This window comes from Natator depressus, chromosome 2, assembly GCF_965152275.1.
Source record: "Natator depressus isolate rNatDep1 chromosome 2, rNatDep2.hap1, whole genome shotgun sequence".
Lineage (NCBI taxonomy): Eukaryota > Metazoa > Chordata > Testudines > Cheloniidae > Natator > Natator depressus.
In genome coordinates, this window is record NC_134235.1 from 188,040,492 (window position 1) to 188,059,431 (window position 18,940).

General features: G+C 46.1%; 1 protein-coding gene across 3 annotated transcripts in view; it reads right to left on the reverse strand.

The window, feature by feature from the left end:
• Window positions 1-6,290: 6,290 nt before the first annotated feature.
• The window catches only part of NOD1 (nucleotide binding oligomerization domain containing 1), a 50,612-nt gene continuing 37,962 nt past the window's right edge, over window positions 6,291-18,940 (reverse strand). For all 3 annotated transcript variants that reach the window (XM_074945590.1, XM_074945591.1, XM_074945592.1), the window contains exons 9-12: window positions 14,671-14,754; window positions 13,656-13,739; window positions 11,752-11,835; window positions 6,291-9,901 (exon numbers count right to left, since the gene is read on the reverse strand). In XM_074945590.1, coding sequence (XP_074801691.1) covers window positions 9,829-9,901; window positions 11,752-11,835; window positions 13,656-13,739; window positions 14,671-14,754 — 325 coding nt within the window. In that variant the 3' untranslated portion in view covers window positions 6,291-9,828. The remainder of the gene's footprint in view (window positions 9,902-11,751; window positions 11,836-13,655; window positions 13,740-14,670; window positions 14,755-18,940) is intronic.

Here is an 18,940-nt window from a genome sequence, read left to right on the forward strand (position 1 = left end):
CAGCAGATTGTGGGGCGGTGTCTCCCTTCTGTCCTTGCAGACTCACTGGAGATAAACTTGTCTAAGGAGGGGCTTGAGAGATGTGTGAAGGAAGATCCCATAGTGGAAGCTGTAATTGGGGTCCCAGGCAGTAGCCAGGGCAAGGACAGCCATTGACTAACCCGAACTCAGCCACATCTGCCACGGCTTCTGCCAAAAAGTGTCCTTCACGAGCCCTGAGTACTGCGAGGGGGTGTTTGTGTTAGGGAAGTGGAGCGATGATAAAGGATTCTGTTACAAATGACTTGTTCCATGTCATCACTGTGATGTTTGCAAAAACAAAAATGGAAAAAGGGACGAGATTTCTGCCCCTCTCCCAGCTCACGCTCTCCCTGCACTAGCAGCCCAGGCTGTGCCACAGCCTGTACTGATAAATCAAGTTTGTCCTTTCAAAAATAGGATTGCAGAGAGCAGCAAGGCAAAGATTGGTGCCTGTCCTAGCTATGGCTTCTGCTCCTTCAGCACAGGCTGTAATACTGTTTTCAGTCCAGTGCCTCTTCCTTTAGCCTGGCTGTCCTACATGCCCTCAGCTTTGGGAAGTAATACATGTGGCAAGTTCTGATTTGGACAGTGGTGGTTGTAGGGACAAGGAAGAATGCATGTTAAATCAGTGTCCTCCTGAAGGACATTGGGACTGTCCCCTTGTCCCTTAAATAATTAAACCAAGCGAGACGGGCACAAATTTCTCTGTGGATGCTCCCCATTCCACTGTAAGCACGGCAGAAATCATTGCTACCCATAGAGTTGCCTCTGGGATTTAGGAAGCTCTAGTCAAATGGACCAAGTATCTCACTGCTTTTGAAGGCCTATTCTCTTGGCTGTTCCAGATGAAATCTGCGTCTCCAGATAAGCCTTGTGACAGCCCTGGAGAAATATGTTTCATTTTCAGGCTGTGCTTACTGGATTTCCTTAATATGATGATGTTTCAAGAGGCACACACTGACCCTGCTGCTGTTGCTCTGACATCTGCTCTGCTCCTCACAAGAGGGATGAGGGAAAGTCAGGAGAACTCAACAAAGTCATAGGACATGCTTGACATTTACTGTCAAAGCAGAATTACAGCAGCTACGCAGCTGGCTTCATGCAATGTTGTAAAGTGTCGCTGTTGGTATGGGCATTTATCTTGCTCCAGAGCTGGGCGAGTCTGTAGCAAAATGATTTGTGATGTTGCTCACTGAGGCTTTTCCATTCCGTTCACATACACTATCTCACTACTAGCCAAATGTGAAATAGCAAGAAGCCTGTCAAACACCATCCCTTCCTTCTCGAAACAGAGTTCTCCAGACGTCATGTAATAAAGCCTCCATTTTTGGAGTGGGATGAGATCGGGGTGCGGGGGAGGGGCTGTTAGCAGAGAGGGCTTGCCATAAATAAGTAATTGTATAAAACCCATAGTCGGTAGCAAGGTGACTTGCTCCCTCGAAAGGCAGCAGGATAAATGAGATTTGACTGGATTCAGTCTCTTGCTGCCACTGATTTCAGTGGGAATGGCAGGCACTCAGTGCCTCAGGCTTTGGCCCATTATTTAAGTGATGTTTGGTGTCAGGCTTCTGTGTAGCTTTCCTTCCCCCGTTACAGATCTGTCTGTTTGAATGTGTCCAAAATTCACAAATCACTTCCCTGAGCATTGTCAATGTTGTTCCTGTCCAGATGTCACATTTTCACAAAGAACGAGGCAGAGAGAAACCTAACCAGCCTCCCAGGAGAGCCTATGCTAAATTGCTCCACCTCTGACTTCCCCCCACTTAGGTTTAGGTTGGCAGCCAGCAAACCCACACCTGTGTTTGAAAACCAAGGACTTGCTCTGACTCACCCTGGCAGAGAGAAAACACAGCATGTCAAAGAGAGACGGGGCGCACTCTTGGGCTTTATTTAAGCAGAGATGGTCTCAGCCATATTACCCAGGGTTGTGTTTATAATGGACTAAGCAGCGCACGCCTGCTGCCCTAAGCGGCGCATGCCTGCTGCCCTCTAGTGATCTGATAGTGTCCCCGTATCCCATGTCAGCAGGCTCAACTTGAATTTTTGTTCTGTATTCGAAAGATAACTGACATAGCTGGGGAATAGAGACCATAGCCGTGAAAGGACCAGGGACTGGTATCCCAGATATCCTAGCCAATGTCCTGGGACAATGTGGCAGCAGGAAGCATCTTATCTAAACTGAGCTGCTGTGCTCAGCCCCTTTCCCTGCCCTGGGGCTGTTGCTCCTCCGAGCAAACAGCCCCTCCCCACTGCAGCAGCTTCTTAGCTCAGGGGTTTTCAACCTTTTTTCATTTGCAGGCCCCTAAAAAATTTCAAATGGAGAAGTGGCCCCCTCTGGAAATCTTAGTCTGCATACTTCAGGGGGTCCACGGACCACACATTGAAAACCACTGTCTTAGCTCTTCCCAGCAAGGGAGTGCTGGAGCTGTTTCTGAGAGCTGACTGGCAGACGGAGACCAGGGGAGGGAACCTCTGAGCTGCTGCTGGGGGAGAAACCTGCATACAGAGGTCAGTGGAAGGGGCAGGCTAGGAGCAGAAAGTAGCCACATGGGGAAGCCCCATGAGGGGCCAGTTCTCAGGACCTGAGCCCATGTGGAAAACTGTCCTTAGAATACATTTTCTGATATTGGTAACTATATAAGGGAGGGAAGCAACTCTAACCCCCTGTATCTGGCACAATAACAAAGAAATCTTAAAGAATGAATAGGAAGATAAAGCCCAAGCCCTGAAGATCTTAAAATCTAGGTTAAGGCAAAGAACAGCAAGCGGAGGTGACAACACTGGTTGAAAAAGGTGGAAAGAAGGAACCACCCCCAGAATTTTCCCCTCTGTTTTAATCTGTATCTTGATTTTTTGTTTGCAATCCTGACCAGTACATCTAGCATTTATTTTTGTAATGTAGAGACACTGCCTGTTTCAGTGAATACGGGCACACAACACCAAAGAGAAACATCTGAAAATTACAGCCTATGGTGCCTCAAGTTATCAAAGGCAAACTCACAACAATGCCACCCCTCCCCTCCCGACACCTAAACCCTACCAAAAAGGAGATGAATTAAAATATTTTAAAAATAATCAAAACCACAGCCCCTACGCCAAGCAGAGTTTTGACTCTAGAAAGGAGACAATGCTCCATGACGAGCATTAGTGACTTCACTATTGCAATTAATTTTATGTGGAAGGTGCTCAGATACTGCAGTGATGGTCAGCAGTATAACTGCCTAAGACAGAAACAAACCAAACCCATCTGCTCAGAAAAAGGCCTGTATAACTAGACCTTGCAGCATCCCCAGGAGCAGAGCAAACTCTGTCAGACTAAAAGAGGAGCAAATTCCCAGAAAGTGAGGAGGTGACTGATCGAAACCCATGCACCCATCCAGTGCTGTTTGCAGAGGGTCGCCTATTACTGCATTTTTCTGGCTTTCTTCCATGTGTGAAAAGAAAAGGAGTACTTGTGGCACCTTAGAGACTAACCAGTTTATTTGAGCATAAGCTTTCGTGAGCTACAGCTCACTTCATCGGATGCATACTGTGGAAAATACAGAAAATGCTTTTATACACACAAACCATGAAAAAATGGGTGTTTATCACTACAAAAGGTTTTCTCTCCCTCCACCCCACTCTCCTGCTGGTAATAGCTTATCTAAAGTGATCACTCTCCTTACAATGTGTGTGATAATCAAGGTGGGCCATTTCCAGCACAAATCCACGGTTTAACAAGAAGAGCAGGAGAGTGGGGTGGGGGGAGAGAAAACCTTTTGTAGTGATAAACACCCATTTTTTCATGGTTTGTGTGTATAAAAACATCTTCTGTATTTTCCACAGTATGCATCTGATGAAGTGAGAATAATTGGCAGCCTCTGCAGAAAAGTCATGGGCTGAATAAGCATTGGAGATGCCATGAGAGCTGGTACCCTGCTATTTGTGTGTGGATACTTTAAGAGCAGGCTACATGTAAGCTGACCTTGCTGACTCACTCTCTCTCTCTCTCTCTCTCTCTCTGTAACTCTATGTAGGGATCATTCAGAAAGCAGCAGCACCCCACAGTGTGCAGGCTCTAGAGGTGCTGGCGATGCTGCAGTGAGAGCAGAAGCATGGTCATGCATGCCCTGAGAGGCTGTGGACAAGAAGGTGGAAGAAACAAGTCAGAAAAGAAGAGCTAACAGACCCTAAGGACTAATGAATTAGAGCAATAAAGCTGCTTCTCTGTGAGTAACTCTGAAGTTCCCTCTTCTGAGTCAGTCAACTTCTCTTCCCGTCTTTCCCACCCTAATGTGCTGAACCACACCTACCCCAGCCTATTGTTACCGACTGGACGCAGTCTGTTGGGAAGCTTGTGTAGACCCAACTGGCACTAGCCCAGGTTCTTAGCCAATACCAGATGACCGTCATTTGGCACCACATTTGGATGCTCTGCTAGCAGATGACAGAAGTGGCTACTGGCCCTTCTCTGTAGTGACACTTGAATTAATTCCCTTCAGTTCCCCAAAAGGGAAGTTGCTGAGCTGGTATTGACCATGCAAAGATACCTCAGCTTTGTTTTTCAGGTGATGAACTTGTGTAACTGTCCATTAGTGCTAAGGGGGCTTCCAGAACTCCGCATTGAGTTCTTGCGGAAAATGTTGAATGTAGCCTTTCCCTCCACCCCCCACTTGCTGTGATCAGTATAAACCTTTTGTGGCCTGATACCCAAAAGGTACTGAACAGCCACAGCCTCCACTGCCTTCCTTTAACTTTGCTGGTACTCATCCTGTCTCAGGCCACTAACATCTGGGGTGGGTGAATGATGCTGCTGCTAGTCGTGGTGACTGAGGTCCTTCATTTAGCCACCAATGAGGTACAGCACAGGTGGCAGCAGGGTAAGCAGCCCCTACTGCCTGGCTAATATGCACAACTCTGCTCTGCAGGGACCCTCCGCAGGACAGAGAGGAGGGTTTGGTTGCTATGCCCCATTCAGTACTTGATCTCAGCTGAGACTGTAAACTGTGGGGCTTTGTGATCAAATACTTGTCCACTAGGCACTGACTGAGATTCTTCAGATTTAAGGCCAGAAAGGACCATCATGATCATCTAGTCTGACCTCTTGAACATTGCAGGCCACAGAACCTCACCCACCCACTCCTGTACTAGACCCCTAACCTCTGGCTGAGTTACTGAAGTCCTCAAATCATGATTTAAAGGCTTCAAGTCAAGAGTGACTTGAATGTATGTTTTGTTGTTACTTCCTGCAGTTACTTCCCGTTTGTTACTATCCCCTTTCCAGGCTTCTGCAGCCTCAGTGCCTTTGGCCTGGGTGTGCTCAGTTATAACTCCTTGGCTGTTGTCTATGGCACAAGGTTTTATGACAGGCAGGGGCTGCTAAGAAAGTGTTGGAGTCTAGCTCAGATAGCCAAGGTGATAAAAAGAAACAAACATGGGACAGAAATGGGCTCTCCTGCTTTTAGCATTCTGTAAAATTCATGGGTTTAGTTCTGGCAATGATTCTGTGCTGCTCCTGTGTAAAATGGCAGAAGGATGCGTACAGTAACTTTATAGGGGCATTACTAGGAACAGAATCAAACTGTTAAAGATCCACATCAGTTTCACTCATGCTAGAGAAGTGGTGTGTCCTGGAGCACAGGGGCAATGCTCTAGGCATAATATATACTGGCTTTTAGAGCAACAGGAGACTCCTGGGGGCTTCTTACCCCTTGCATTGTCCTTCTAGTAGCAACTATCAACATGAAGGAGAGTGTCTACCGGACACTATAAGGCCTGATCAGTGCTGCTGTTCACACATCCTGACTGTATATTAAGAAATAACTGTTAAATGCTTGTTTAAAAACAGTTTCTGGTTGATACTTATGTCAGCTTGTTCATGGCATTAAAACAGCTTTTAAACGTTGGCTCCGAACACAAGCTTAGGAGTGAAAGTGCAGAAATGTGTGACTGAGTTGAATCGGGTTGTTCCAAAGGCCAGTGCGTTAGTCTTTGTACAAAGCTGGGACATGTGTGTGTCTAACAAACCTACTAGGCCTGTGCCAGCCAAGTACAAATGACACTTTCCTGAGCCAGAGGGGAGTTCACCTAGGGAATGAAGGGGAGCACAGAGCGATTGCTAGGGTCATCTCATGACCAGGACTCCTAACAGTGCAGTCTGAGCTGCTCTGCCCATGCCCCCTGCCTGGCTAGTATTGCCCCCAGTTTGGCCAGCTGTAGGACCCCTCCAGGAGAGCTGACTGTGCACCCATTGAGCAGTTGTAACTGCTCTTCCCACCAGATGAAGAATTTTCATTAATGGCGTTCTGTAGTCTGAGCTATGCTGTCACATCCAGGGCTGAATCTACCCAGTGTCTGCCTGACAGGACTGAAATAAACCCCAGTGAATCACAGGAGCAGGCTAGAGAAGCTCTTAGAAAGCTGTTTATTAACAAAGGGGTGAAAAAAATACATGGTTCTGTAAAAAGGACTTTAAGTAAATTATTAATTCCAAGTTTAAAAATATGTATTTAATTACAATCTAAGGGCTTTCTCAGAGACCTGAATTCTGGTAACAAGGTCCCCTTTGTAGGTGGTCAAGCTATAGCTTGGGAGCTCACTGCAAATAGCCCATTAAGTTTATGAAGAAAAAAGTGAAGCCCAAAACTCTGTGGCAGGAAATTCAAGCTTCTCCACACATGGCAGCCATGTTTTCCCCAAGCTGAAGCTATGAAGTAATGCGGGCAATAAATCGCTGTCACGGCTCCACTTGGAGCAGAAATCGGCTACGGCTTCAGTATCAACAACACTACAGCCAAGGCGCAGTCTTCTGAGCTCTCTGTACGTGGATCCTCCTTTGATGCTAAGGGTTGGTTGGACAGGAGTGTTTAACAGGCCCACAGTCTACAGCACATGGTTTCTTAACACAACGCCTGTTCCTACCAAATGCAGTGCTTGCTTCCCTGAGCAGTTCAGTGAACGCTATGCCCTACAGTAAGTGCATGCAGCATTGGACCCATGCTTTGTAACAGGTATGCATGTAACAGGGTTTGCACCAGGATCCGTGCCAAACCCTCTTCTAAACCGTAGTGCAGAAGAAGCTGAAGGGAGAAGCCCCAAACGAGCATATTAAATTCATGGACATTTTGTATTTTCACATCAGTGACTTGGAATAATGAAAATGCATTTTTCCCTCTCTTATGCTCTAGGGTTTAATTCTACTATCAATACCTCCCGGGACGTGCTGAGCACAGTAGGAACAAAGGGGACTCACTACCTCTCAGGATCATGCCCTTTTTTGGTGGTGGTTGTATCTGCCACCTGGCGAGGGACTGGGAAGACTTTAGTGTGACGTAGGCTATGTCTACACTGCACACCTTACAGTGGTGCAGCTGTGCCATTGTAGTTGCTCTTTGTCGCCAGGAGAGCGCGCTCCTAACGCCAAAATAAAACCACCTCGAATGAGGGGCGGTAACTTCGTCAGCGGGAGAGTCTTCTGCTAACAAAGCAGTGTCCACATGGGCACTTTTCGTTGCTAAAACTTTTGTCGTTCAGGGAGGTGTTTTTTCACTTCCCCTGAGCAACAAAAGTTTTAACAATGAAAGTGTAGTGTGGACATAGCCTAAGAGAAGTGTGGGTTTTTTCTAAAAATAGCCTATAACATGGTTTTAAATATTTTGTGTTGGCAGATGTTTTTACAGCTTAAAATATACTGCATGTCTAACTCTGCACCTCTTTGCTTCAGTAAACAAGTGGCCCAGATGCATCAATCATTCCAGTTAGCTGATTTCTCTAGGAAGACATGGAAATGTCATCACCTCACCTCAGTGGGAGGAGAGCCACATCATTGACATAACAGCCAGTGAGAAAAGCCCACTGAAAATAACAAACACTAATATTTTTCTTTACAGTGTTTGAAAGTGTGTTTTAGAGAAAAAAGGAATAAATGGGGGTGGGAAACAGGAGGGTGCTGCTACCAAAAAGAGGTAGGGGTGGATTTAAAATAGAAAGAAAACCCTTTAACTATTTTAACTTTGTGGAGATCTAAGATTGTTTTTACTAGAATTTACACCATACCTTCCTTCCTTCATCCCACCTGGGTCGGTGGGCAAGTTAGTAAATAGAGAATCAAGCACACATACAGGTAGGTGTATTGCTGTATGTGTTTGTTTTTTTAATCTAGTGAATGAAAATTTATTTAACTAAAGGAAAATTAAGGAACATTGACCAAGCTTTTGCAAAGTGTTTAATACTTTTGGGTGCTTCAAAGGTTGAGATGCATTAAAAAAGGCCTGATTTTCACAAAGTACTGTGCACCTGCCCTCTGAGAATCAGGCTTCTTTAAGGCAGCTCAGATTGGGCTCCCAAAATCACTAATTCCTACGGAAAATCATTTTGCTTCTCAACTCTTCTCGCTCAAGATTGTGGCTTGTCATTCCAATCTCCTACTGATGCTTTCAATGGTTCTGTTAATTCAGGTAGGACTGGCATGCAAGTCTTACATTCGCCAACAGTTTTTAACACTTCCCTGTTGCTGGGAAAGAGATTTCTGCTCAACTCAGTTAGTTCTTCAGTTCTCCTTGCTCTTTGCTGGTGGTGTGTTGCTAGCAGCAGCGTGTCAGATTCCAAGGCCAGACAGGACCATTGTGGTCATCTAGTGCAGTGGTTCTCAACTTTCCTACTGGTGACCCCTTTCGCACAGCAAGTCTCTGAGTGCGACCCCCATATAAATTAAAACACTTGTTTTATATTTCACACTATTATAAATACTGGAGGTAAAGCAGGGTTTGGGGGTTGAGGCTGACGGTTCATGACCCTCCCCCCCATGTAATAACCTCACGACCCTGTGAGGGGTCACAACCCCCAGTTTGAGAACCCTGATCTAGTCTGACCTCCTGTACAACACGGGCCCTCAAACTTCCCCTAATATAATTCCTAGAGCAGATCTTTCAGAAAACCATCCAACCTTGATTTAAAAATCCTCAGTGATGGAGAATCCACCATGCCCCTGTGTAAATGGTTCCAATAGCTGCTAATTCTCATTAAAAATGTATACCTTTTAAGTCCAGTCTAAATTTGTCTAATATCTGAGGCTAGCGGCCAATTCTTCAGGTTTATCTCCAGAATCCCCCAAAACTGAACGCTGTAATTACAGGGGCCTGTCTCTATACTGACCACACAACATTCTAACAAAATGGCAGGAGTGCTGCTGGGTATCTGGGGGAAGTTGTGTGAATTAGCTCCAATGTGGAGGAAGGAGTATTAAAAATAATGAAAGCCTAAAGTCTAAGATCCTGCTTTTCAGGAGTGCTAAGCACCCATAGCTCCACTGACAGTTGACAGGAAAATTAGACCCCAGGCACGAGCACAGAAAATGCCCTGCATGTATGGTTTACAGTTCTACTCAGGATCTCCAAATGCTCACAAGCTTTTCCTTGGTCCACTGGGGATGTTGCTGTGAGCTTGTGGCTCTTCCACAAGATCTTGCAGCCTTAATTGTACATATAAATAAGCTATAAAGAGACTTATTTATCTAATACATCTATATCCATGTATCAAAGTACATAGACCTGCTGGGGGGGAGGTTGGTTTGATTACACTGACAGGGCACTTTAATTCATCCAAGCACTGTACAAACACTTAGTTCTCTAAGGCACTGTCACACTCAGCAAAAGTGTGGAGTAACAACACAGGCACCTTACTAGAGGGGGAAGGGCAGAGTGTTCTGAAAAAGCCAGTTAATCAGCCTCCCTTACATGCAGTGACGTCCCCAGTGCAGACGGATGCCTTGGTAACCCTGCTGGAACAATACTTGTAAGACTGAGCTTGTCCAAACTGGAAAGAACACACTCAAAAGCAAATAATCCGCTCTTCATCTGCAAACGCTTTGGCCTCTTCTTGGTTGATCAGGTTCCCATTTAAGCTGGTGGGGGGGAAAAGGAAATGGAAAATGAAGAGTTTGCGCCTACTATATTTAGCACTTTTTGGTAATTTCATGTTTTTTGCTTTTTCAAGCTTTTTGGAGTGGCACTCAAAGTTTCCTTTGACTGTGTGCTACTCGCTTACCAGATGTTCATACCTGGGCACAAACCCCAAATGGGGTTCTGATTACAGACATGTGGGGCAAGATTTTTCAAAAATTGGTGTCTAAAATTAGTTTATCTCTAGGTACTCAAGTGGGAGCTGTTGGGTGCCCAGCACATTAAAGTGAATCAGAGCTGGTTGGGTGCTCCTGAGAGCCCAAGCCTCATTGTAGAGGTAGAAGGCTAAATGTAGGCAGCCAGCATTAGAGGTTTTAGCTTTATGCTAGTCAAGGTGATTTTGCACTTGGAGTAAGACAATCCCCTACTGCTTTGAACTGCCCAGGAGGTGAATGGTATGTTTGATTATATTATGGCCAGTATGAAAAAAGGGATCCAGCTGACTAAGGTTCCCCATGTGCGGGAATCTAGTGTAACCAAATGAACAGAGACTTGTTCACGCTTTCGCCCTCATTATTCCATATCCTCCTGAGCATGGCAAAATATACTAAGGGCAACCTAATTTGCTGAGATGTTTCTTTTAATAGTGATCTTGCTTTAGGTCAACATTTTCAAATGCAGCTGCCTAAAGTTAGGCTCCTGTATATAAATAGCCTGGTTTTCAGTGGGGCTGAGCACTCACAAATCCTACCACTGCTCACCACCTCTGAGAAACAAACCACTTTTATTTAGGAACCTTCCTTTGGTTTGAAAATATTCGAAGGGGGAGTGGGTGACAGAGAGAAAACTTGTGTACACACACCCCAACCCCAGCTCTGTAACAGAACACCTCCCCCATGGGCCTGCTGCAGTGGAATACAGGTGGTGACTGACAAGCTTTCAAAGTAGGAACATCATGGCCTGGCACTTAAGAAAAATACATTTGGTTTAAAAAAAAAAAAATCTATGTTGTACAAAATCACAGCCTGAAAGCAGTAGCGGTAAAAATAACCCAATTCTACTGGCTAGTCCATGCTTCAGAGCTAGCGGAAGGAATGGTCTTTGGCTTTGTGCCTCCAAACCCAGGTGCCATGTGATGCCCACCTCATCTAAACCAAGCAAATCTCCTTGTAGCTTAGCCCCTTTACTGTGCATGGAGTGCTGGCTGAAAAAAGAAAATCAAAGCACAAATTCTGTGCACCAAATTATTAATGTTAATTAAATGCAGCTATCATCTGCTTGTCTGGCTTTGGCTCGTTGGTAGCAGAAACATGTTGAAGAAAGCTTGAAAAAAATATTCAGATCCAGCAGAACTCAGGCCCTGATTCTTCGAACAGGTGCTTTGCTTTCTGCAGGAAAGTGATCAGATTGAAGCCAATGGGACTGCTCCTGTGAGCAAAGCAGAGGTGTAAGTGTTGGAATGAGCGGGTCCTTCGAAAGCTGAATCCTCCAGGCTGGAAATACAACATCCCCTGCTGGAAATTTGCTCTAAATCAGCAGTTCTCAACCAGGAGTCTGGGACTGAGGACCCAAGCCCCACCACCCAGGCTGAAGCACAAGCAACTTAGCTTCGCCCAGGGTATCTACCCCCTAATGCCAGCCTTGGCTTTTCGTCTGCTGGACATGCAGAGAAAGAGTTGTGGCACCAGTGGGCCATGGAATTTTTATCACATTGGGGTAGGGCGGGGGAAGAGGGCCTCAGAAAGGAAGCCCCTCCCTGCTCTAAATTCTGATTTACTGCAAGTGTCATATGATCAAAGCATTTGAAAGGAAATAAAGTTACAAAGCAACTTTCCGAGGAGTGGGATCTTACCAGATTTCTTTCAGGGTTGTGTTCTCCTGGAGAGCTTCACTGAGGTATTTGGCCCCTTTGGCTGTAATCTGATTCTGGATAAGCCTAAAAGTAAAGCACTTCAAGTCAAACAAGCTGTTTAGCTCTGATTTGTAGCATCCCCTCTCTTGCACGCTCAGTGTATTTGATGCAGAAATCAACACTGGGAGTTAAGCTCTGCTTGACGCTGATGAGCAGGGTTGATTGTTTGCCAAGAAGAGGTAGTTTCTGATTACCATCTGCATGGAGGGCGTGCCAGCATCAGACAATCTTCCCCCCAGACCAGCGGCAAGGCCAAGAGTCTTAGAGCCTCTTGATTTTAAAGTGTGTGTGTGTGTGTGTGTGTGTGTGTGTGTGTGTTTTCAGGGTTAGTGAGCTGAATTATGCAATTGATAATACATGTGCTGCCTGATAAGTGGAAGCTGGTTACTATCAGTGTGGAATTATGAACACTGGATCCATTGATACATTAAGTTCTTCACTCTGTTGCTTTAGTCCATCGTAATTATATTTTCTACTTAACAAGGACTCTTTAAGGAGTAGCAGACCAATTCTGGGGCAGTCCGGGTGTTTAGTGGTCACTATTTGCCATGTGAGCAATCCAAATGAAATTCTAAATGGCAATCTCTTGATAGCAGGCCAGCAAGGATTGGGATCTCTGTGGAGACACTGCATCAAACAGCCCTAATGTAAGCAAGCGCAACTCCCAGTGAAGTCAACGGGAGTTGCCACTGCTTAGCCCAGGGACGAAATAAGGTCAATATATTCCCCCTCCTATGGGCCAAGGGGGAAAAGTGAGCGCCACATATTGTTCACAGGTGATCCTTCCAGCAAATTAGTCATGAGCTACTGCTATTAGTTCTAAGTAGAGTTCTGTCTAGTCTATGGTTTGATTATGAAGAAATGTATCTGCAGTAATATCTAGGTAAGATGCTCACGCACTGGACAAACCACACTTGATATAAGAGCTGAAACTGAAAGATACAAAAGACAGAAGAATAGAAATGGAGACAGCATGGGATCCTCATTAACTGTTCTAGAGTAGAACGGTTGTCTCAAATTAAAAACTACTCCCTGCTGAAATAATACAAAGATACTCAGTCAAGGTGACCACCACCCACCTGGTAGCTTGTCATGATATGCTACACACTTTATAAGCTCCCGTGATTGGCAGAGATTCAGGATTCAGCTAGAAAATCAAATTAATTCTCAAAAATCTCTCTCAGGGGGGAGAAAGGGAAGAACTGCCTTGAAGAACTTTCTGAACTTGATCAACAAACTGAGATGTTGCAAGTGCTTTCAGCCACTGGAAGAACGTTTGGCTCAGTCTCAAGTACAAATCTCTACCCTGGTCAGTTTGCCATTTCAAAGCATCAGGTGGCTTAACCAAGAAAGCCAGGATATAAACTTGTCCACTGGCAGCAGCACCCGCGCTTTACTGAGCCGCTGTGCCGGCTCTGGCCCAAAGGGTGCTGGGCTCGCGCCCTTTTCAGGCAGATTTATAATAAACTGTGGCCAAAACGTTCAAATGTAGCTGCAGAAAAGCTAAGGCCCCTTTTTGTTTTCAGAGGCACTGACTGCCCGGAGCGTCCACTCTTTGCAATAGACGCTGCAGGTTTGCAGGATGTTTACTGAGGCACCTAAATGTAGATTCAGGTGCCCAACTTGATGCATGTTTTTTCAAAAGTTTAAAAATAAATACATAAAATAAAATAAAAAAGCAAAGCAGCAGCTTCGTTTCCCTTGTCACCCACCTAGTCCAGGAGTGCCCGAACCCGTCCAGGCATTGCCGAGATGGCTCGCTGTGACCTGCATAGACTTGGAAGTTGCAGTTTTAATGTGATGGGTGACAAAGAGCCACGCTTGTTTAAATGTAACTAACTCACCATAAATGTGCTAGCTTCTTGTTGACTCTCAGCATCTCTGCAAAGCTCTCTGCAGCTTCGTCATCTATCGCATTTTTAGTCAACCTAATTAGGGGAGAGAGAGTTTGTTCAGAAACTCTGTTTCACATTTTGACATTTGCTACTCAATTATTTAAGTGCTGACAGCGCACTAAGCTTTGGACAAGACACAAACAGTTCCTGTCCTGAGCAGCTTCCGAAGCCTGGCCACAAAAACACAGGAGAGGCCCAGAGCCTGCCTACTTGGTTTTTATTAACAAGGGGGCGGTGATGATATTTCACTGACATGGGATAGCAGGTGTGGGCCTTGCAGAATGGGAAGGGGATGTGTATGAGAGGGTAAATACAATGCACTGGAAGACATGGACAGGTCCAGACATGGGAGTAGCATTAGAGAAGCCATGAAGGCTGTGGGAACAAACAAACAAAATCTTGTCTTGGACGACAAAAGTGATAGGAGACGAGAGTCAGGTCTACACTTAAAAAGCTGCAGCAGCACTGCTGTAGCACTCCATCCACGACACTATTATGCCAGGGGGAGGGCTTTTCCCTTCGGCAATTAATCCACCACCGCAAGAGGCGGTAGCTATGTCAACACGAGAAGCCCTCCCACCAACACAGCCCTAGCTACGCTTGGGGTTAGGTTGGTATTGCTCAGGGGGGTGGATTTTTCACACCCCTGAGCAACGTAGTTACATTGATGTAAGTTTGTGGTGTAGACCTAGCCTAAGGGTATGTCTGTACTTCAAGCTAGGGGTGTGATTCCCAGCTGGAGGAGACGTGCCTGCGCCGGTTAGATAAGAGCTAGCACACGGCTCTGGAAAAGACCTGTCATAAAGAACACGTAATCGTCCTTTTCCTTCACCCCCGTTCTAAAGTGAAATGATCCTTACTTCCCAATGCAAAAGTGTAAAACTAAGTTGCAGCTTTCCTTTCCAACCCATTAACAATGAGTAAGGGGGCAGATATTTCCACAGACTGAACCGATACGGATTACCAAAATATTTTCACGGTGGTGTTGTGCTGCAAAGCTTCGGCAATGCTTTTGCCTCCCTCTGTCGTGATGCCATTGAATGCAAGACTGGGAAACAAGAGAGAGGAATACGTAAAAATAGCCAGCATCTCCATTTTACAAAAAGCCTGACTTGTCTTTAAATCAATCCTAATACGTAGCATTCAGAGAGTGATTTACATGCTCAAAGGGCTCTACAAACGGTAACTAATTAAGCCTTTACCAGCGGAAGCATTTTAACTACACGCTTCTGTTACTGTCGTGCAGCCTGGGTCCGACTCTGCCCTCAGTTACACAGGTCACAAGGTTTGGCATCAGAGAGCGGTACTTAGGGGACTGACAGCACAATTGTGATTGGTGGCTTTGAGTGCCAGGGTGGAAAATGTTTTTGGCACCAGTGCCATCCCCACCACTAGCTAAGCCAAAAGCACCCCAAACCACCAGAGACACAAGGAAAAAAACCAGCAGCACAGCGCCCCCAGAAGTCACTGTTCTGCTCACCCACCTCCTAAAATCAGCCCTGTCTGAGGCATGTGCTCAACAATGTATCTGTGTTCAATGCAGTTACCACAACCCTAGGTAAGAGCTGGTCATTTATAGCTTGTACCTGCAGAATTTAATCTCCGAGATGCCTAGTTATTCTTGCAAATACACAGCGTGCAACTGCCCATGGAAATGTAGGCTTACACATAAGGCTGAGAGTCTGTCACGGATTCCGGGACTTTCCGGGACTTCTGCAGCAGCCAGTGCATCTAGCCCGGGGCTACCCGAGCAGCTCGGGCAGCCCCTGGGCCAGCTGCACTGGCCACTCCTGGGGCAGTCTCGGGCCACTGCCCCCCCTCCCCAGCACCAGTGGGGGTCCCAGGCTACACACCGCCCCCCCCAGCACACCCGAGATTTAGTCGGGTATATAGTTAAAGTCATGGACAGGTCATGGGCCGTGAATTTTTGTTTACTGCCCATGACCTGTCCATGACTTCTACTAAAAATACCTATGACTAAAACCTAGCCTTACTTATACACACACACAGTTTTCAGTGCAGACCAGAGGCTTTTTAAATCTTTTCCTCTATCTTCAACTAGACGTTGGTAAGAGTATCTGTCTAATACTAAGCTCCAAGTTTCAGATCTTCAGAAAGCAGCTCTTCTAAGTCCCTCTGGAAGCCAAACATGAGCTGGCAGTGTTGCAGGGATGACCAGTGAGATCAGTCCTGGGCAACTAGCAAGCACAAGGCCTAGGTAACCACTTAATTCTCATATGAGTGTTCAATATAGGGCAGTTGGGGGATGTAAGTGCACAAAGGCTTTGTGTTTGCCTTCTGCACAATTTCACCCACTATTTTCCTTGGGTACCAATGAAGCCCAAATTCAAGTCAGTCACATATATACATTTTACATCAGACATAGTAAACTGAATTCATACAGTTAACACAGCAGGGGGAGGAGGGGGCTGTTTCTTGGAGCGGAGAACCAGGAGAATGTACTAACTACTCACATTTCCAACTGATCCTTCGCAACTTATGCCTTGGATTCAAACACAACCATAGGTGTCGAATTTCTAATGTGGCCGGGGGGGTGCTCCCCCCCTCAGCCCCGTCCCCACGCTGTCCCTTCCCCCAAGGCTCCCATCCCCATCCTGCCTTCTCCCTCAAGTATGCCCTGCCCTTGCTCCTCCCTCTTATTACCCCCGCAGTGCTTCCTGCATGCTGTGGAACAGCTGATCGCGGTGAGTGGGAGGGAGGGAGGGAGGCGTTGATCGGCAGGGCCGACAGCAGGCAGGAGACACTGGCGGGGAGGAGGAGGCACTGATAGGAGGGCTGCCAGTGGGTGCTCAGCACCCATCGTTTTTTTTTCATGGGTGCTCCAGCCCTGGAGCACCCACAGAGTCGGTGCCTATGAACACAACACCAGTAAGGAGGCAAGAAGTGAGGAAAGCACGGGGGCAGAGTGGGGGAGAACACCACCATGCAAAGTCAGGCCTTCCAGTTGATTCCCAATCACCAGCAGTCAAGACTCTGAACTAGCCATGAGCATGCCGGGCTCTGACACTCAATGAAATGGAAGGACAAGCCTGGGAGAACAAATACAAGACCACACTACTGTACACAGCATTTAGGGCCTAAGCCAAAGTCCTCTGAAATCAACAGGAGCCTTTCCAGGGGCTTACTGGGCTTTGGACCAGACCCATGGACAACCTATGGAGTTTGTTCCTGTACAGGTACAAGCTAAGCTCTGTAAGGCAGGCTTAAACCGATACAAGAGGAGCCACACACACAAGTGACACTGGTGGATTTTCTTCTTATTGGGTGCAGAGCTTGCCAAGCCTATTTGCAGAAGCCTCATCAGCCAAGCACCAGAGGCTTCTGACCACCATCAAATCTGGTCAGAGGGCAGTCGTCAGTGATGTGTGACATTGTGTGCATGGGCCACAACCACACCTGGGACCCTCTTGTTAGCCCTACGTGTAAAGGCTGGGTGCACACTGACCCTTCACTGTTCAAAACTGGTTCAGAAGGGTCCATGAGCGGTGTGACAAGTCAAAGCCAGGTACATGCATAGTTGGGTCACTTACAAGAATGGCTGATGATGCTGCATTTGGCTGCCAACAATCCCTCAATACTTATCTGCAGTACTCTCAGGGCCAGCCCGATGGCTCAAACACTGGGGGGAGGCATTGCATCGGGAACGTTGGCTGGCAGATGGCTGAGATTCAGTCCTACAAAGGCCTTTGAATGCGGTTCTTTGGTTGAATCATCAATTTCCCTGGTACGAACCAGATAAGTGGAGCAGTTTAACTAAACCAACGTAAGTTAGACCAGTGCAACTTTTGTGTGTAGACAAACCCTGAAGCAGCAATCATTGGTTGCTGCCAGAGGCAGGATTCCGAACTAAAGGTCTGGCCTGATAAGGTGAGTCTTATGTTCCAATGACGTGCAAACAAGCACACGTCTTCATTAAAGTCCATGAAGATCAGTGGTTAGTCTAGTAAAGAGCCTGAATTCTGAAAGGTGTTGAGCACCTGGAACGCCGACTGACCTCAGTGGAAACTGCAGGTACTCAGCACCTGTGATGCCTGGACCTAAGTACAAGGATGACATGCTAAAAGACTGAAACAAATTATTTTAGGGCTATCTTCATCCACCCTTAAACTTTGCATAAAAACCACCATTGACACTAATGGGTATTCAATAGATGGAACAAGATTAAAGTACTCTAGATTCAGAATGTAAATTCTTAATTTAAGAACTGTAAATTAAGAATGATTAATGACCTGGATGTTGGTATAGAGAGCACACTGATCAAATTTGTAAATGACACAAAGCTAGGCGGGAGTTGCCAAAACATTGGAGGATAGAACTAGAATTCAGCAGGATCTTGATAAAGTGGAGAACTGGGCTACAGATAACAAGTTGAAATTCAACAAAGACAAACGTAAGATGCTACACTTAGGGAAGAAAAACCAAATGCACAAATACAGAATAGGGGATAACTGGCTTGGCAGCAGCACTGCTGAAAAGGATCTGGCAGTTGTGGTGGATCACAACCTCGACATGAGTCAGCAATTCAATGCTGTTGCAAAAAAAGCAAATGAAATTTTAGACTACATTAACAGAGGCATAGCATGCAATCATGGCAGGTGATAGTACAGCTCTACTCAGTGCTGGTAAGGCCTCAGCTGGAGTAGTGTGTCCAGTTTTGGTCACCAGTGTATAGAAAGGATGTGGAGAAACTGGAAAGGATCCAGAGGCCAGAGACAAAGATGATCAAAGAGGTGGAATGCAAGCCATGTGAGCAAGGGCTGAAAGAACTGAGTATGTTTAGTTTGGAAAAAAGGAGATTAAGGGGTGACAGGATAGGGGTCTTCAAATACTTGAAAGTTGGAGAAAAGTTGTCCTCTTGCCACAGAGGGCAGGACAAGAGGAAATGGGTTCAAATTACAGCATAGCAGATTTATATTAAATCTCAGGAAAAACTTCCTAACGGTAAGAACAGTAGGACAATGGAACAGACTGCCTACGGAGCTTGTGGAAGCTCCTTCAGTGGAGGTTTTCAAAAGGAGGCTGAGTCACCGTCTGTCTTGGCTGGTTTAGACACACCAAATCCTGCATCTTGGCAAGGGGTTAGACTAGATGACCCTTGTGGTCCCTTCTAACCCCATGGTTCTAAGAACGAGGCAGGTGCAGGTGCAATGGCAGAATTCAGACTGCACACGCGCACACACAATGACTGGAACTTGCCTGTGCACATCATCATA